General features: G+C 46.5%; 1 protein-coding gene across 1 annotated transcript; it reads right to left on the bottom strand.

Annotated features, from left to right (window-relative positions):
• Positions 1-10,486: 10,486 nt before the first annotated feature.
• MAGEH1 (MAGE family member H1) lies at positions 10,487-11,945 on the bottom strand. Its single transcript, XM_004282286.3, has one exon. The coding sequence runs from the start codon at positions 11,670-11,672 to the stop codon at positions 11,013-11,015; it is 660 nt and encodes a 219-aa protein (XP_004282334.1). The 5' UTR covers positions 11,673-11,945; the 3' UTR covers positions 10,487-11,012.
• Between the last annotated feature and the right edge of the window lie 5,739 nt (positions 11,946-17,684).

Genomic DNA, 17,684 nt, shown 5'->3' with positions numbered 1-17,684 from the left:
CACCTGCTGGGGAGAAGAGACACTTACTTGATCACTATTGGGGCCCAGAACATGCCTGTCAGAACTTGGTCAATGAGCAGAGAATGAGAGCTGGGCCTGCTGAAACAGGAAGAGATAACAGAGAGGTCAGGAGGGCCAGATGAGCATGTAAAAATAGGAGTAGTCAGACAGGCTTCCAGTACTGGGAACACAGAGCAACCGTGTCAGGAGCAGATTTGAGGGTACTAGAACAGTCCATGGTATGCCGGCTTCTGTAGAGCTGCCTTGGGGACTGGGGTAAGAGGGGCAGCCCATATGAAAGACTAGACATGGGCTGTGGACAATAGGAAGATATGCTGAAGCCAAGGTGCAGAGGAACATGGTGGGAGGGTGAGCCCTAACAGAGAGCAGAAAAGGAAACAGTTTCTGAGGAAAAGGAGACCCCCTGATAGGCTCTGCTGTGCTGCCACCTTCCACTTACCTCAACCCGAGGGTCAAACTTTCATGGACTAGCCCAAGCCAAGCCCTGGGGTCTGTGCCACTGAGAGGTCCTCCAGCCTATGGTGATATGTGCATCGACTTTGATGATCAGCCTTGAGACAAAGAGTAGTTCTATCTATCTGACGTTTGTAGGGTCTTATTTTGCTTGTTGTTTCATCTTTCCTTTTGCCCCTTAGTACCATCCTTTGAGGCAAATAATAATTTTGTCCCATATGAACTGAGGAGCAAGGTGATTCTTCCACAACAAGGGTGAGGAGACCAGAGTTCAGGAATAGCCAGAGTCTCTGAACTGCCCCAGGTGCACACAGTGAGGGGCAGCTGTGATAAATGTTCTCTCCCCAACTAGGTAGTTCCTCTTCAGCAATGCATTAATATGTGTATGCATGAGAATACAAGTGTGTGTGTGTGTGTGTGTGTGTGTGTGTGTGTGTGTGTGCTGTAAACTGCCCAGATGAGGGTTTTAGAGCTTCCAGCTGCCTGGTGCATTGTCTTGGAGATTGGGGACTTGTTTGCAGATAACCTTGATTAGAGGGAAGGAAGTGAGGGGGACTATTATCCTGAGAGGGGCAGTGTGGGTTTGGCAGAACTGGTTCAGAGTCCACGTTCAAGTACGGGGTTGGGGATCAGGCCATGCCACGCACCTCTGCACAGAATGTAGCTTGGCCCTGGCACTTGGATCCTGGCAACTGTGTGAACTGTTGAGGACAATATCAACATCACAAGGATCATCATCTTACTTGGAGGCTGCACTGAAGTTCTCTCAGTGGACTTCAAGATTGCTCATTGGAGACTATAGTGAATAGATAGGTCTTGATAGCATTTTGTGTCACCCTTTCGAGACTCCCAGACACAACTGTGGGAATCTTTGCCAAGGCAGCTGATGAGGTCACCAGTGATAATAGACGGGGATCTGAGTCACAGTACTTGTTTGTATGGATAACGGAAAACTGGTGTCAATGTTTGTGCGTGTGTGTGTGTGTGTGTGTGTGTGTGTGTGTGTAGCATTAAGAATGAATACCTATATATAGTTGTTATTATAATTTTTATCATATTCACTATCATCATTATCACCTTCCTGACTATGCACTGAAAGTATACACACAAATGTTAGCACAGGTAAACTCTGGATGCTGGGATTAAGGCTAAATATTTCCCGAGGTCTTTACACTTTCAGGGCTTGCAGAAATGTGTGCAACGAGCATGAAGCTTTCCCACAGTCATAAAATACAAAAAGCTACAAAGTAAGTTTGATCTTTCCTTAACTGTTAAGGCCCAGGGGAAGTCTTGACCACTGTGATTCTTCATTTTGAACTCCTGTACTGTTTTTTGTGCACACAATGCTCTTGACACTTCCATGAGCAATTGAATCATTTGGTATTTTTCTCTTCCTTTTACTTGCAATTTCTTGTTATTTAATTTCCCTCATGATAAGAACAGTATTTTGTAATAATTCCCTTGCAATAGAAACCACTGGTTGAATGTCTCTGATGGGCCAGGCACTGTGCCAGAGTAGGAAGCATGAAACTGCAGTCCGTGGACACTTGCTGCTTCACCAAAGTGTGTTACTGATCTGCGGTAAGTACATAATTTGACAGTTCATGTTTAGAAAGTTCTATAGCATATGGCGAGAGTCTCTATGATGTTTAAAACAATTGGGGCTTGTGTTTTGTGTGTCTTTGCCATTTTCCTTCTTTCTATTAATTCATTTTCCTTGCGTTATACGAATGTATTGATCCGAGAGTGACTGACTTGGGAAAAGACAAATACTCGTCCTTCACCACAGATAGTTTGAGAAGCAGCAGTCTGGGGACTTTGTGAAGATCAGCTGATTTATTTTCCACAACATGTCTATAAAGCAGGATGCATTATGACTGTTATGGAGGTGTATGCGGAGGCTGACACAAGTTAGATGACTTCGACTAGGTCCCCAAGCCATCGTGGTAGACACCTTGGGGTTGGGACCAGCATGTTCCCACTCGGCTTGCATAGTTTACCTCAACTGCTGCTGCTCCATTGGTGCCCAGCACTTATCTTATCAGAACTTCAGAAGTACTGATTACACAATCCTGGCGGCTGCTCTCCACCTCACAGCATCTTATGGGCAATGCTGCCTCAGGACCAGCTCGATGTCGGCCTTTAGTACAGTCGCTGCAGCAGGACTGGGAGCATCTTGGAGGAGCTAGCCTCTGCAAAGAGGGACATAGTTTCAAGCATGTAAACTAGAGTGCTGTTTGAAGGGAAAACAGAGTAAAATGATACTAAATGTCCATTTGTCCTTGATTGCCGTTTCTGGGTGAGGGCTACTGGAGAGGGTAGGAAGTGGGTGTGTGCCTTAGAGGAGTGCATCTATAAAATAGGTCTCCCTCCACATCTGTGTCCCCTATGGCCCCAGTGCCCTGTCTTCTTCCTCTGTTCCTTTATTCTCATGGAGTCTGAACTCATTCTCACTGGCTCAGATCAGCCATAAGATCATTCTTTTCCTGGGATAGGCCTGGACCCTGTGACCTGAGACCCAATCCTGTGAAAGCTTTATCTAGCCTCAGCCTTACCCTGCAGATGGGGCCCCACCTCAGGGAGAAGCTCATTCCTTGGGGTCATATCGGATGGGATCTTTTGCCAGACACGTTTTGTAGGGAGTGGAAAGACGCCAGAATGAAGCCAACTGGAGGAAGCCCCTTAGAGAGCAAAGAGACCATGAGCCCACACATGCGTGTGTGCGTGTGCTTGTCCAAGAGTCTAAAGTATAGTGTCCCAAATGGCACAGTGGCTTTTTAGTTTGATCAGAGTTGTTAATGTCCCCAGGGAGTTACTGTCCTGGCTTGGTCAGACAACAGCCTTCAGGTAGTAAGCATATTCTAAGAGTCAAGGAGAGGGCAGTTCTGTGGTTCTGGGATGTCTGTTCCACTTGGAGCTGGACCAGCCTTCAGAATAGGGGTCTGTTTTAAGCAAGTCAAGATCACAGGGGTTCTGCCACTCAGCCTCAGACTCAGAACAGAGCTCCATCGCTGAAGTAGCAGCGTCATACAGGAAACAGGCTGATGCTCTGACATACAGACTGTAGCTATTGTGTGGTCATTTGAAGCAGTGGTGGTTCAGTGGGAAGGCTTGTTACCAGTGTAGGGGGCAGCAAGAGTAATTCCACACTGAGACTTGCCAGCAGGTCTGAGCCTATGGTTATCAGACTGTCTTGAGAATCAGAGTGTTTGGGCTCAAAAATTTACTCCTCCAATTGTTTGCTAAGTGCCCTTGGCCAGTCCACCTGACCAACGTGTGTAGCACATCTCTAACTTGTAAAATAGGGATCACGATATAACCTCCATCACTGAGTTGTTTGGAGTATTAAAAGTTACTAAGGTGCTCTGAAGTGCACCTGGCACATAATAGATGCTCAACACACAGGGAGGTTCAACAAATAAGGCAGGTGCCTGACCTCAGCTAGAAGAGTTCAGGGCAGCCAGAAAGCCTCGCTGACCTCCACCGCATCCAGTAACGATATGATTTGCAACTCCTTGTGCATGCTCTAGCCCTCCTCTTTATGCAAGGGCCACATAACCTCCTGTATTCTCAAAGTTACTGCTCCAACAAATCTCTCTGCCTTCCCTGTGCTGTTGATTTCACTCCTCTCCGCTGTGTACTTCCCCATCAGCACAATGCTATTTCTGCCATCTGAAGTAAATCTTCTCATGACTCCCTCTTCCTCCCCCTGATGCTGCCCAATTTCTTTGCTCCCCTTTGCAGCAAAACTCCTTTTAAGACTTGTCTGTACTCACTGACTCCCCCACCTTCCATTCTCTTAAGCCTGTCCAAAGCAGGCTTTATCATCCACTTCTCCAATGAAGCTGCCCTCATCAAGGTCACCAGGGACCTCTGAATTGCTAATTCCAGTGCTCAGTTCTCACTCCTCTTATTTCACCTGGCATCAGCACTAGCGTAGTTGACCACTGGCTCTCCCTTGATACACTTTGCTTCACATGGCTCCCAAGACACTACACCCTCGGTCTATCGCGCTGCTGGCTACTTCTCACTCAGTCTCCTCAACTGGTGCCTCCTCACCTCCTCTTCTCCTTGATCCCTTTATGCTGCAGGTCTCTGTCCATGACCTTCTTCTCTTCTCTACGTACACACACTCCTTAGCCAATCTCAAATAGTCTCATGGCCTTCTAATGCCATCTCTACATCTTAGGCACAACCTTTCAGACACATTCCTGACTTCTGTGCAACTGAATTCTGAACAACTGCCTACTCAACTCATATGAGTGTCAAAGAGACATCTTAATTCAATATGTCCGGAACTGAATACTTGATACCCTCCCTCACCTATAAAACCTGTTGCAAAAAAAAAAAAAAACAAAAAACAAAAAACCTGTTGCAACAAGAGTATTCCCCTTATCCGTTGGCAGCTATCCCACTCTACTAGTCGCTTGGGCAAAAAAATCTGGAGTCAGGCTTGACTCCTCTCTGACACTCCATATCTAAACCATCAGGAATTCTGTTAGGTCAACCACAAAGTGTATCCAGAAACTGAGCAGTTTGCATCATATCTGCTGTTACCAGGATGATCCAAACCACCATCACCATCTCTAGCCTGACTTACAGCAATAGCTTCCTACCTGGTCTTCCTGCTCCCACCCTTGTTTGTTTTCTCTGTATTCTCAACATAGTAAGTAATCAAAGTGATCCTTTCAGAAGGTAATTCAGATTGTGCTACTCCTCTGCTCAATCCCTTACTGCCTCCCTCCTCCCACCCCCCTCACATTAACTGCAAACAAGAGCCTAGTTCCTTACAATGACCTACTAGGCCTTACATAATGTGGGATTCTGTTCATCTCTCTGACCTTATCTCCAGTTCTTGTCCTTTTTGCTCACTCCACGCCAGCCGCACTGGCCTCTCCATCCTTCTCCAGATGTGCTAGAGGCTCCCAGGCCTTTGAGCCTTTGCACTGACTGGTCCTTCTGCCTGAACAATGCTTTCTTGATATATCAGCAAGGCGAACCCCCTCACCTTCTTCATTTCTTTGGTCAACTGTCACCTCCCCAGTGAGGACCACCCTGCCCACCCATTAGTATTGAATTTAGTACTCCCTTTCTTTCTTGGCATTTCCCATCTGCCTTACCCTGTTCTGGTCAGCTTACCACTGCCCCTTCCCCCACCAACCAGAGCACTTATCACCTTCTAGGTCCAGTATAATTTGTTATTTAAAAGGTTTACCTTCTACCTTCTGTTTTTGTACAAGAGAACTCGTGATTTGTTCATATATGTTTCCCAGGTGACTGGCACAAGTAGACCTTTGTAAATACGTGTAGAGTGAGTGAATGGATGAATTATTAGATAATCACAGCATCCAAAATAACGTAGGCCCAGCTATTTTTGAGACTTCACAGGCCGAAAATGAATCAAGGGGTCCTTGATCAGAGTTACAGGAGAGATTTCAGGCACTTCTCATGTGTTGCCCATTTTGAGAGAACATTTGCAAGGGTGTCGTTTGTCACAGGAACTGAGGCAGAAGTTGACCAGTCAAGAAGTGGGCCTGGGCTTCCCTGGTGGCGCAGTGGTTGAGAGTCCGCCTGCCAATGCAGGGGATACGGGTTCGTGCCCTGGTCCGGGAAGATCCCACATGCCGCGGAGCGGCTGGGCCCGTGAGCCATGGCCGCTGAGCCTGTGCTTCCGGAGCCTGTGCTCCGCAACGGGAGAGGCCACAACAGTGAGAGGCCCGCGTACCGCAAAGAAGTGGGTCTGATTTTCAGCAGCTGTTGGTGGGCTCTCCCTTCCCCTCCAAGTCACCCTGTGTGAGCTTTATGCCTGTTAGGTGATGGGTACAAGCCAAGAGTCCACTTTTCCTCCCAAAACCTGTTCTCCAAGCTCTGGATTGCTCCGGAGTTATTCTTCTTATATAGCTTTGGCTGAGCTGAGACTCTCCTTTGTGCAAGGGTCCTCACACAGATTTTCAAAGAAATTCCATTAGCTCTTTGAGGTTTAACTGTTTCATGACTCGCAAGCCCTGGAGGAGCCTTTAAACCAGTCTCAGTACATCGTCATACCAATCACCTTTCTCCACCGCCACCACGAATTCAAAATCATTTCCTTCAGAAAGTTGGAATTCTATGCTTCTGCCAAAGGAAGGAGACAGAGGGATCCTGACTGCTTCCCATCTCACGGGGGTGAATGTGAGCCCAGGCAGAATCCACATCTGCCTTTCACCATGACCGTGGTCTGCTGTGCACCTGGCCGATGAGGCCAGTGCCACAACACTGGGCCCAAGGAGGACACCCTTCAGCCTTTTTGCATGGGCAGATACCCACTGCTTGCTGCCTGTGTCCTACCCCAAGAACTCTATTCTGCTCAAGTTAAGAAGTCCTCCTGGGCCATTTTGCCTTCCGGGTTGGAAACATCATCAATGAGCAATGTTGCAGGCCCAGAAAGGTTGCTGTTTGGTTGGTCCACTGTGCAACAGCCAGGACCTAGGATTTGAAGATCGATGGAGTGCTCAGGGTGGTGAACTTTATGAGCAACGTGTTGTGATGGGGAAGACACTCTTGTTTTGGAAGAAAATTGTCATTCTACAGATAGCAATGCCTCAAGGATGCCTGGCAATTGGGGCTGCAACAAATGAGAATAAACGGACGCCCACAGCTGCTTAATGGCTTCTTAATCCTACTTTCCCACACCTCCTCATCCCCTCCAGCATGCTCCTTCTCACTTTTACCCTGGGTTGTGGTCAAGTTTGAAGACAAAAGACTTCCCCAAGGCTGGGTGGAGCCCCAGGTGTCCTGGTGATGATGCAGTCTGCCTGTCGTTTTCATGTAACAGTATGGGCTTTAGACTTGGCCCACCCTGGGTCATTTCCAGAGCAGTTACTGACCAACCAGGTAACCCCAGCAACTTGCTTCTGGTACCTGACCCTGAGTTTCTTCCTCTGTAAACTTGCCCTAGTGGCTCCTACCTTGCCAGACCGTTGTGAAAGTTAGAGACATGTATGAAAACAGCAGTCAAAGTGCCTGGCACAATTTAGGCACTCAGGAAATGGCAGCTGCCCCTCTTGCTATGCATTGAGGACGTTTGGGCTCTCTACCCCTGAGTTCCCTAAACAGCTGGAGTTTTCTAGAACCCAGAAACACAATCCACTTCAGTGGCATCTTGGCAACTAAAAGTGCAGCTTTTCCACTCACTTTGTGGAGACTCTGCTGGGGTGGGGCCAGCTTAGGTTGCTGATTTACAAAGCAAGAGGCTCTCAGCTTGTGTCCTATCTGGATACTGCTCAAAGCTGAAAGAATTCATGTAACTGAAACAATGAGTAGTATCTTTTGCCCACCACCTTCTAGAAGCCCCTTTCCCTGCCTGTCCCTCAGCCCTGTCATTCATTTCACAGCTACCGGAAATCCCGCCCTTGTTCAGTGGTCCCCTAAGCAAATGAAGATTAACTCTTTGCAGTACCAAGGTAGTGCGTTGGGGTGGGGAGGGGTGGGAGACACACTGAACTTCCAGGCCAAGGGGGGAATGAGCCTGGGCCATTGGTTGCTCCCTTGCTGGGCTGGGGAAAGTCACCCAGTCCTTGGCACATCCCTGGGGAACCTCCTGCCTGAAGCCTTCAGGATTCCAGCAGTCATCTCTTTTACAGTGCAGCTTGCAGTATACTCCCACTCTTCTCTCCCTTTATCCTGGGCACTGCTGATTCCCTGACTGAATTCAGCTTCTTGGCCCATACTTGCAAATAGCCATTTTAGACAACTGGATGATTATTCCCCACCAGAGCCAAAGAAAACCTGGATTCAGACAGGGTTTGGAAGGACATTATTTCTTTCCCTGAGCTAGCTGGCACTTCCTGCAAAACGAGGGGGAGGGGATGGTGGTGGTGGTGGTGGTGGTGGTGGTGGTGGTGGTCGTGGTAATCTTACTGACCTGACAGAAATAATGTGTGGCAAGCCCCCAGTACAGAGATGCTCAACAATCTTTGCTCTGCAGGTTCTCCCACTTACTAGTTAACTAACCTGGAGGTGACTGACTTCTATAAGCCCCTTCCTGTAAAAGGGGGAGGGGTTAAAGTCAGCCTTGTTCCCAAAAGGATTTGAGGCTGCAGTTGGGGTTACTGAGAACTGTCCCACTGACTTCACATGTTTCTTTTGAAGATACAGACCTTGTGAGTACACTGGCAGGCAGAGAAGGACAGCAGGGTGACCTATAGGGAAACACTCTGGATTTGCTGGGAATGGACATGGGGTCTTGTCTAGGATCTGTCACTTGCCACCCCGGTGGCTCTAGACCAGAAAGTCACTCAGTAATCTGAACCTCAGATTCATACCTTGTCTACCTCTGGAGCGGGTATCGACAAATATGGCTCCTCCAGGGCCAGAAACATGCCTTCTGATCTTCCATAGCCTCAGTGTCTGTCACACTGCCTGAATCATAGAGGCTCCCACTATTTTCTTGTTTGCTGAATGAATTTGGAGCCGCTGAGGGGTCATGCTTCCCACTTTTGTTTGAAGCCTCCTTTGCCTGCAGGGTGATGTCTATGGGTCCCTGGGCCTTTGCCAGAAAGTCATTTGCTAGCTTACCCTGGCCCCAGTGACTTTGCCTGGCACACAGGTGGAAGCAGGGTAAGACTGCCTGGGGACAAAGAAAGAAGGAGCCCTGGCCACTCTTTTGTGTGTGACAGCTGAGACCCAGGAGGCTAGATGAGGCACCTTCCCTTGGTGATCCCTATTAGGGGACTTTTAGTTCTTACAGTGTTTAGCTCTCGAGATAAGTGTGGTTGGCTTTGGGGGTGGCCAACCTTCTAATGCGTGTTCTCTGCCTGTAGCCGATTTGAATATGAGGGATGACTCCCACCTCTCCAGATGTGCCACAGGGCAAGGTAGAGGATTCAGAAGCCCCTGGTGATAGAATGGATGGGAAGAGCATTGAGCTCCTTGGTACAATGAGGAAAGAAAGTGTAAAAGTTCCTGGAGGTGGGAAGAAACCTGATACCACAAGACTTCATACACCATGGGCCACCATGCCAGGTAGCCCTCTGGACTTAAATACACTGGCTGAAGGAGAGTGTCAAAGTGCTAATTCTGCCCTACCTGCCCCCCACCCCCTACCCCGATACATAACACACTTTAAAGCAATTTGTGCACCCTAACAAGACAGTTCTTGAGAGAGGTGCCAGTTTACCTTTCAGAGATACCACAGGTCAACTCCTCTCTCTGGTTCATCCAGGAGGCTCTGCTTTTATGGAACCTTTTTCTTTTCATTATTCCGGGATTATCGTTATTATTAACCACTTTTGTTCTCATTAAAAATAGTTGTAACTCCCGCCCTTTGAGACTCTAGCTCCTGTTCCCCTCTTCCCCACCTCATTTCTTTTTCTCCACTTTCCGCTTGACATGACCCTAATACTTCAGTAAAAAAATTGTTTCTTCCCTAATGTCCATGCTGCCTTTAGTGCCTCAAGTTACTCCCTTCCCCATCTCCAATATTACTTTCAGACCTCAGGTTGTCACTAACCAAGAATTTTCTGACAGTCCCGTCTTTTTAATTTCTGTAGTACCCTACAATGTCCTTTTGCCTGCAACCACCCCTCTCCCCGTCCTCCTCTCAAGCTAATTTAAGTGCATTTTCTATTTCCACAGCACCCTGTGATGTTCCCTTCCCTTTGCCAATGCCCCATCCTCCAAGCTGGGTCACGTTTCCAAAAAATACCTAATACACACTATTTTCATAGTATGCTCTGATGCCCCTTTCAAATCCCCTCAACCTTATTTAAGCATCTCTTGGATTTTCATAGCACCCTATGATGCCCTCTTTCCTGTCCCACCCTCCAAGACAGGTCACATAAGCTTTTCTACATTTTCATAACACCCCATGCTCACTCCCTATTATAGCATTTACCACACTGCCAGTTTACATATTTGTCTCTCTCACATAATCTAGAACATTCTTTAGAGCTGAGCACTGTGTCTGAGGAGTATCCCCAGAACCTAGATTGGTGCCATACACATAAGTGGTGGTCAGTAAATGGACAAGGTGTCCTTGTCATTAAGCTTTTATTTTTTTCTATATTCTGCAGTAACTAAGCAAAATCAAGGTAGTTGTCAATTTTCTTTACACAACAGCAGACACAAAGGTTTTCAGAATGGCAAGACATAAAAGAATTCTCCCATCCTTCTCTCACATTTTACTGGTTATTTCAAACTTTTAAGAACAGCCTATTTTAGTGATATAAAATATGTATCAGACCACAGAATATGATGCAAAGACTTCATTTTATAACGTTAGCAAAACTGTTATACTAAATATCAATGACGGAAAAAATATATCTTCTTCAATGGTATTTTAAAACATACTATGACCTTAATCAACACTGTACTAAAATGAATAAAATTTACAATATTCAAAGTAAACGTTCTGTTTCTCAAACAATTAGCACTGATCACAAATACCAAATACAGTGCCCCACTCCCCATTACATTCAACTAAGGACCCAGATGATCTATTCCTTGGGGTACCTTTGAAGCTCTTTCCAATCCCCTTCAAGGGTGTGCTGCATATTTCCCTAAGGGGCAGAATAACCCCTAGCACCTGAATTGAGGATAGCCTCAACTTCTGCATCATCATCAGAATCCCAATCGTAATTACATGGCCAGTCCTTGGAGCATCGGTTACGCACCCTTGCCACAAAATGCATGACTTTCAGCTTGCTTGATTCCACGTGTGCTCGAGGTCCCCAGAAGAACTCGTACTCCACAGGACTGCTACGGGGCACCGGCTTATAAATCAGGTACCCTCTGCGCACAAACTCTTCTGTAACGACCTTCTTTGGATCTCCAAAGATGCTGTGCTGCCGGCCAGGCTGCATCCCCAACTTTCCCAGCACTTTCCAGACCAGGGCCTCCTTGGCGCTGTTGCCCATGATGAAGATGAGGGCTAATATAGACATCAGGAGACTTTTCTTGGTGCCTTGAAAATTGCTCCTGGCTACCGAGGGCTTCTGCGCTAGAGCAGTGCTCGAGGCTTCCTCGGGAGTCGTGGGTGCCTCCTCTGGAGTGCTTGGGTCTTCCTCTGGGCCGCTCAGGTCGTCCTCGGGGGTGCTCGGGACCAAAGAGGCGGCCATCGGGGTCTCGGAGGTTTCTGAGGCCTGTATCTTACGATTGTTGCGGTTCTCTTCTGCGGCCCTTGCGTTACGGCGACGCCGACTCTTTCGTCCCCGTGGCATATCTTCTGCTAGGGGCACGGAGCCTATAGCAATCCTAGGGAAAGATAACTGTAACCTCTGCAGAAAAAAGCTATCTCCACTTTAAAAAGTGGCCGCCGCTGAAGCCACCAACGTCAATAGAGTCTTTGTAACAAGCGAGACGTTTTCAGCTACAAAGCTAACACCCACGCTGGCCGACTTGCACTAGCAGCCGCCCCCAGCGCTCGCCTCAGCAGCAAAGCACAAGAATGCAGGGCTGAATTGACTCCGCCTCACCTGCCACGCAATCCCCAGACTCCAAAAGGAAGTGGGCGGGTCCTACAGGCACACTTCCGCTGTCAGATAGAAGAACGGACAGGCCTAAGCAGGGGTGGGACTAGGGGAGAAATGACGGCTTGGGATTGGCAAGGACAGAAGTAAGTAAAGAAGAAATAAAGACGGCGTTCCTGGGCTTCGCTGGTGGCGCAGGGGTTGCGAGTTCGCTTGTCGATGAGGGGGACACGGGTTCGTGTCCCGGTCCGCGAAGATCCCACGTCCCACGGAACGGCTTGGGCCCGTGAGCCATGGCCGCTGAGTCTGCGCGTCCGGAGCCTGTGCTCCACAACAGAATAAGTCCACAGCGGTGAGAGGCCCGCGTACCACACACACACACACAAAAGTCTAAATATAGGGTTCCTGCATTTTTTAGTCTAGTACAAGATTGGCTGGCGGGTCTTGGGAAAGAGTGTGTCTCTGCTCTATTCCCAGACTGGGGGTGTGTTTGAGACCATGGGGGAGGGACAGGAGTGTATCCTTGGAAGGAATCAGCTGCTCCCAGCTCTCCTTTCCTGTCTTGGCTTACACAGCATATTCATTCACTCGCCTGTTTTCAGAAGGTGGCTCTGTGTATACTGATTAATTCCTGGGCCCGCATAGGACCTAGATAAGATGGCTGTGGCCGAAGTGCTGGGTGATGAGAGGAGATGGGACTGCAAAACCGAACAGTGTGCAAGAGGTGCAGAGCCTTTAAAATGTTATATATTCACTACATTATTAAGCAGGGCACTGACTGGATCAGACTTGCATTTGTACAGCCTCACAGAGGAGCAGACTATTGTCTGGCAGGTCATTTAGGAAGCAATTAGAATAAGAAGCAAGAGGGAATGAAAGTGAGCCTTAAGGTGGTTGCCATGGGGATGGAGAGGCAGAAAGACATTTTAAGGGTGATCACTGACAGGCTTTAGAGACTGATTGGATGGAAGTGGTGAATAGGGAGTGGGTGGTAGAGTGCAGGTTGGCTCCAAAGTTTCTTGGCTCCAGTATACCTGAATACCGGATTTATTTTGCTTCTTTCTTTCATTCTGTAATCCGAATATAATTCATAACATACTCTGAACTTTATCCACTCCAGGTCTTGGCTCACTGTTTCCTCTGTGTGAAATGCCTTTCCTCTAATCTCCAATTACCTAAATTCCAACTCTTTGCTCAGAGGCCTCTTCCTCCCAGCAGCTCTTCTTGGTCGGCACAAAAGGGTAACGAGCCCATTTTTGCTCCCCATTTTTTGCTCTCTATAGCAAGCACTCCATATCTTTCTTACGTCATTCCAAAGATACTATTTTGCACAAGTCACCTCACCTCTCTGAACCTCCATTTCCTCATCTATAGAGTGGAGTTAATTAAAGTACTAGTGGTCTCATAGGGTGGTGAGAATTAAATGAGACAATAAATAAAAAGCATGCATCACACAGAAAGCACAGCCTCTGTCTCTCTAGGTGTTTCAAGCAATGTGTGAGAGCAGCATTTAATAAATAAATGCACATTGAAGGAATACATGAAATGGAAGATTTTGCGCATGTTTTTATCTGAACTTTTTTAAAAGCAAGTGAATGCTTTATACCTGCTTGGCTGGAAGAGGTGAAATGTTTCTTTGACAGGATTTCAGATTGTAATCCCAAAGAGGGAAGGGGTCCTGTCTCTCTCCTTGATGTCTCCTAGCCCTTGATAGAGTTGGTGGAATAGGATATGTCTACACCTGGTGAATAAGTTCTGGGGTGGGAAAGTGTGTCCTGTTTAGAAAGCAGAATTGCCAGCTGAATCACCCAACAAGGCCCAGTCCTCTGTACATGTGTAGAAAGGGAATACCTGGTTCTGAGGAACTCAATACAAGCATTGAACTCATGGGAACATGAGTTCTGGCCCAGCCCCTGTCATTTACAAGCTCTTGACCTTGATGAGTTTAACCTAACATCTGTGTCCTGTGATTTATCCTCTAAACAAGCAGAAAAGGCTAATCCCTCTTGCCCTGTATGCCAGGTTTCTTGTGAGACTCTGCAAATCCAATAGCACATACCGGCAACCCTGAGTTAGAGCAGGTTCCTCTGAGTTCAGTTGTTTCTTGTTTGTATGTTTTGTGTTTGCTGTTTGGGAATCTGTGTGACTAGAGGATTGCAAAATCACCCATATTGTTTCCAAAAACTTCTCCTTTCTGATGGGACTTTATGGGAATGCAATCCAGCAAACTAATTTTCTTCCCAGGGGTTACTTTCTAAACTCAAGTTTTCTTTATACCCAGAGCCTACCAAGACCTCCTGTTGGCGAAGCCTCACCATAAACGAACTTGGGGTAGTGTATGCTTGTTGCTGCATTACCTTCTGTCCACCAACCAACTGACTGAGGAGGGGGTGCCATTTCCCTGTCACTCCATTCATCTTAGTGAACCTTTGCTCCAACCCACAATAAGGACGAGGCAGCTCTGCATAGAACCCGGGAAGATCAGAGCCTATCCTTAAGCAGTGTACAACCTAGGGCTGTGGCTCTCAACAGATTTCCTCAAAGGAGTAATCAGGAACAGGCTTTAGGTTGTGAGCTACTCTCAGTGTTCCCAAAAGCTTAACAGAAATCACATTTATGTAAGACAGGCCACAGAGGTTATTAGTCAAGAAACACAGTGTTTTTAATAGCAAGAATATTGCCAGGCATGATAGTAACAGGAGGAAATCATAAAACCATGCCTTGGGACATTGTGGACCACAGGTCTGTCTAGAGTAAGTAGAACATGACAAAGGAAGGGCAGCTGACTTGTGAGGGCCTGAGAAGTACAAAGAGAGGAGGGAAATTAACATTGCTGTGGTAGGCTATGTGCCTAAACTACCTCCAAACTGGAATCTTTACAACACCCTTCAATCACCAGTGAAGCTAGAGAGAGATTAACTCTCTTGCCCAAGATCATAGTACTGCTGTTGAATGTCAGTATTGGGGCTCACATCTTCAGATTTCTAAGCTCCACCTTCTGCCATCACACACCTCACAGCTGCTCCAACTGAGTGCACATTTGGTGGTGCCAGGAGGCTTAACACGGAAGGGAGTGTTCTTGCTCCCTTGGGATAGGAGCAGAAGGGAAAGAGATGAGAAAAGGGACAGATGTGTAGAAGGGCAAGACAAGGATCCTTACTCACCTTACTAGGTTTTCCATACTTGGCTCTGCCCCTTCCAAGCTGTGTCAAGTCCGGCATGTTATTTAACCTTTCTAAGCCTCAGTTTCTCCATCTGCGAATAAGCATACCATAGTGGTGTTGCGAAGATTAAAGGGAAATATCTCATGCAAGATGAGGTAGGTTGAAAATGTCCCCCAGTTCCCAAAGATGTCCATGCTCCTATCCCCAGAATCTGTGAATAGGCTACCTTATATGGCAAAGGGGAATTTTGCAGGTGTGATTAAGTTCAGGATCTTTAGAGGAGGATTATCCTGGACTATCTGGGTGGGCCCAAGGTAAACAGAGAGTCCCTATAGAAGGGGGACAGTAGAGTTAGATTCAGTGAAAGATGTAAGGATGGAAGCAGAGATCAAAGAGGAGAGAAGGTGCTACATTGCTGGCCTTGTAGATGGAGGAAGAGGGTATGAGCCCAGGAAAGTAGGGCACCTCTAGAAGCTGAAGAAGACAAGGAAATGGATTCTCCCCTTGAGCCTCCAGGAGGAACACAGACCCGCAGGCACATTTTAGACTTCTGACCCCCAGAACTGTAAAAGATTAAATTTGATTGCCTTAAGCCACTAAATTCGTGGTAATTTGTTACATCAGCAGAAGGAAACTAATATACAAGTCATATGTGTGCCTCACTCATGGGGAGTGCCTAATGAATAAGAACTGTGACTACCCGTTGAGGTGAATTTATATTATTGTCATATTTTCAGTGAAAGTACTGGGAGGAACTGGGGAGGGATACGAGACTGGGCTGGATACCTTGGCAGCAATTCTTGTGGGTGTTGATGCACCTTGTTCTTCTCTGGGGCTGTCTACTAACCCCCCTATCCCAGGCACTGTCCTGGTTATATGACCAAGTTTCCTTAGGCATTGCTCTTACCTGAGCAGACATTGCCAAAGCCACCACCTGGTCGTAAGTGCTGCAGGTGGGATAGAGAGGGAAATGAAGGGGTCAAGCCACACTACTCCCACCGCTGTAACTAATCATCTTTCAGTTGTCTGTAGGCCCTGTTCTGATTCCAGCAAGCACCTCCCAAGGGCACAGAGCACCCTTGGGCCAGTCTCTCCATTTACAACAACGCTTGCACAGACTGTGGGCCACCACTACTTGAACAAGTGAGTCTGACCCTATCTGATGTCCCTCATTCAGGGGCTGGGCTCCTCACTGTTTATGGTCTGTGGAAGAATCATTTCTCTGAAACATTTCACACTGCAGGCATGGACTTATTTTACAGTTTTCAAGAATTAGGATCTTGCAAGGAGGTCTATAGCATGTGCACTCCTACAGTCATGAAACAAAAGCCATGTGATTACTTTTCAGGATCGTTTGCTGGGTTTGAGAATAGAATATTTTTACTGCAAATTAATCACAAACATAGGGAAAAGAATAAAATTAATATTACAAACACCTGCATAACCAGTGCCCTGCTGTGTCAAATTTAAAAATTAGGCCCTACCTTGGCCTTACCTTTACATTACAGATATGGTAAAGCCCTCTATTTACCTCTTCCCAGACCCACACCACTCTCTCCTTCTTCAGTGGCATCTGCTATCATGAATTCAGTAACTATTATACCCAGGACAAGTTGTACATATTTGCTACCTATTTCTGTGTTCATACACATTATATAGGATTTTTAAAACATGTTTATGCAAGTTGGTAAATGTAGCTCTAGGTCATTTTCATGTTTGTATACTATTTCTTTCAGTATTTGCAATTTATCTTTCTCATGATGACCCAGACTTTTGCAGTTTCTATTTTTCCAGAAAAAAAAAAAAAAAACAATGCTCTTATAAGTCTTTGTGTACCTATCCCCTGAAAACACGTGAACATCTCTAGGGTCACCATCTAGGAGTGGACTTACTGGGTGTGCCTGCATGGATGTGTTTACATAGACCACATGGAATTTATGCTTTTCTTCATTTATAAAAATTAGATCCTTCTATATACAGTTTTCACTTCATTCTTTTTGCTAATCAACAATAAAATTTGGTCAACTCATACCTGTAAGGCTTTCATTATAATGGCTGGGTGATGTTCCTTGCAGTGGTTTTACCATAATCTTTTCAGGCATCCATCTGTTGGCCTGGTACTCTGTATCTCCAAAGTATTTGCCCCCTCTACAAACAATGCAGCAATAACAGTTCAATCATTTGTTTACTAGAATTTTTTTCTTAAATGAGCAGTATATCTAATTGAGTATGAGAGCCAAGTTTATGTTCAGGATTTTTGATGAATGATTAAAATCTTCCTTCTACTTCAGTCGAAATCAAGGTGATTTATGACTTTTCCTGAATCCTAAATAATTCTATGATGCATAAGGGTGGTTGAATGTTATCCTGAAGCCACCCAATAGGACATCACTGAATGGTTTCCAGCAAGCAACTGATAAGGTCAGATCAGTGATTTAGCAAAGCCTCTTTGGCTGCAGTGTGGAGACTGGACTCTGAGGGAGGCGGGAGGGGTGGATGGAAGACCTCATTAGAGGCTATTGCCTTCATCTAGGCTAATGACAGTGGTGCCTGAAATAGAGTGATGGCAGTGAAGATGGAGAGAAGGGAATGGATACCA

The sequence above is a fragment of the Orcinus orca genome, chromosome X (assembly GCF_937001465.1).
Source record: "Orcinus orca chromosome X, mOrcOrc1.1, whole genome shotgun sequence".
Lineage (NCBI taxonomy): Eukaryota > Metazoa > Chordata > Mammalia > Artiodactyla > Delphinidae > Orcinus > Orcinus orca.
The sequence above is the reverse complement of the archived record's forward strand: the minus strand, read 5'-3'. Positions and strand labels throughout refer to the sequence as shown.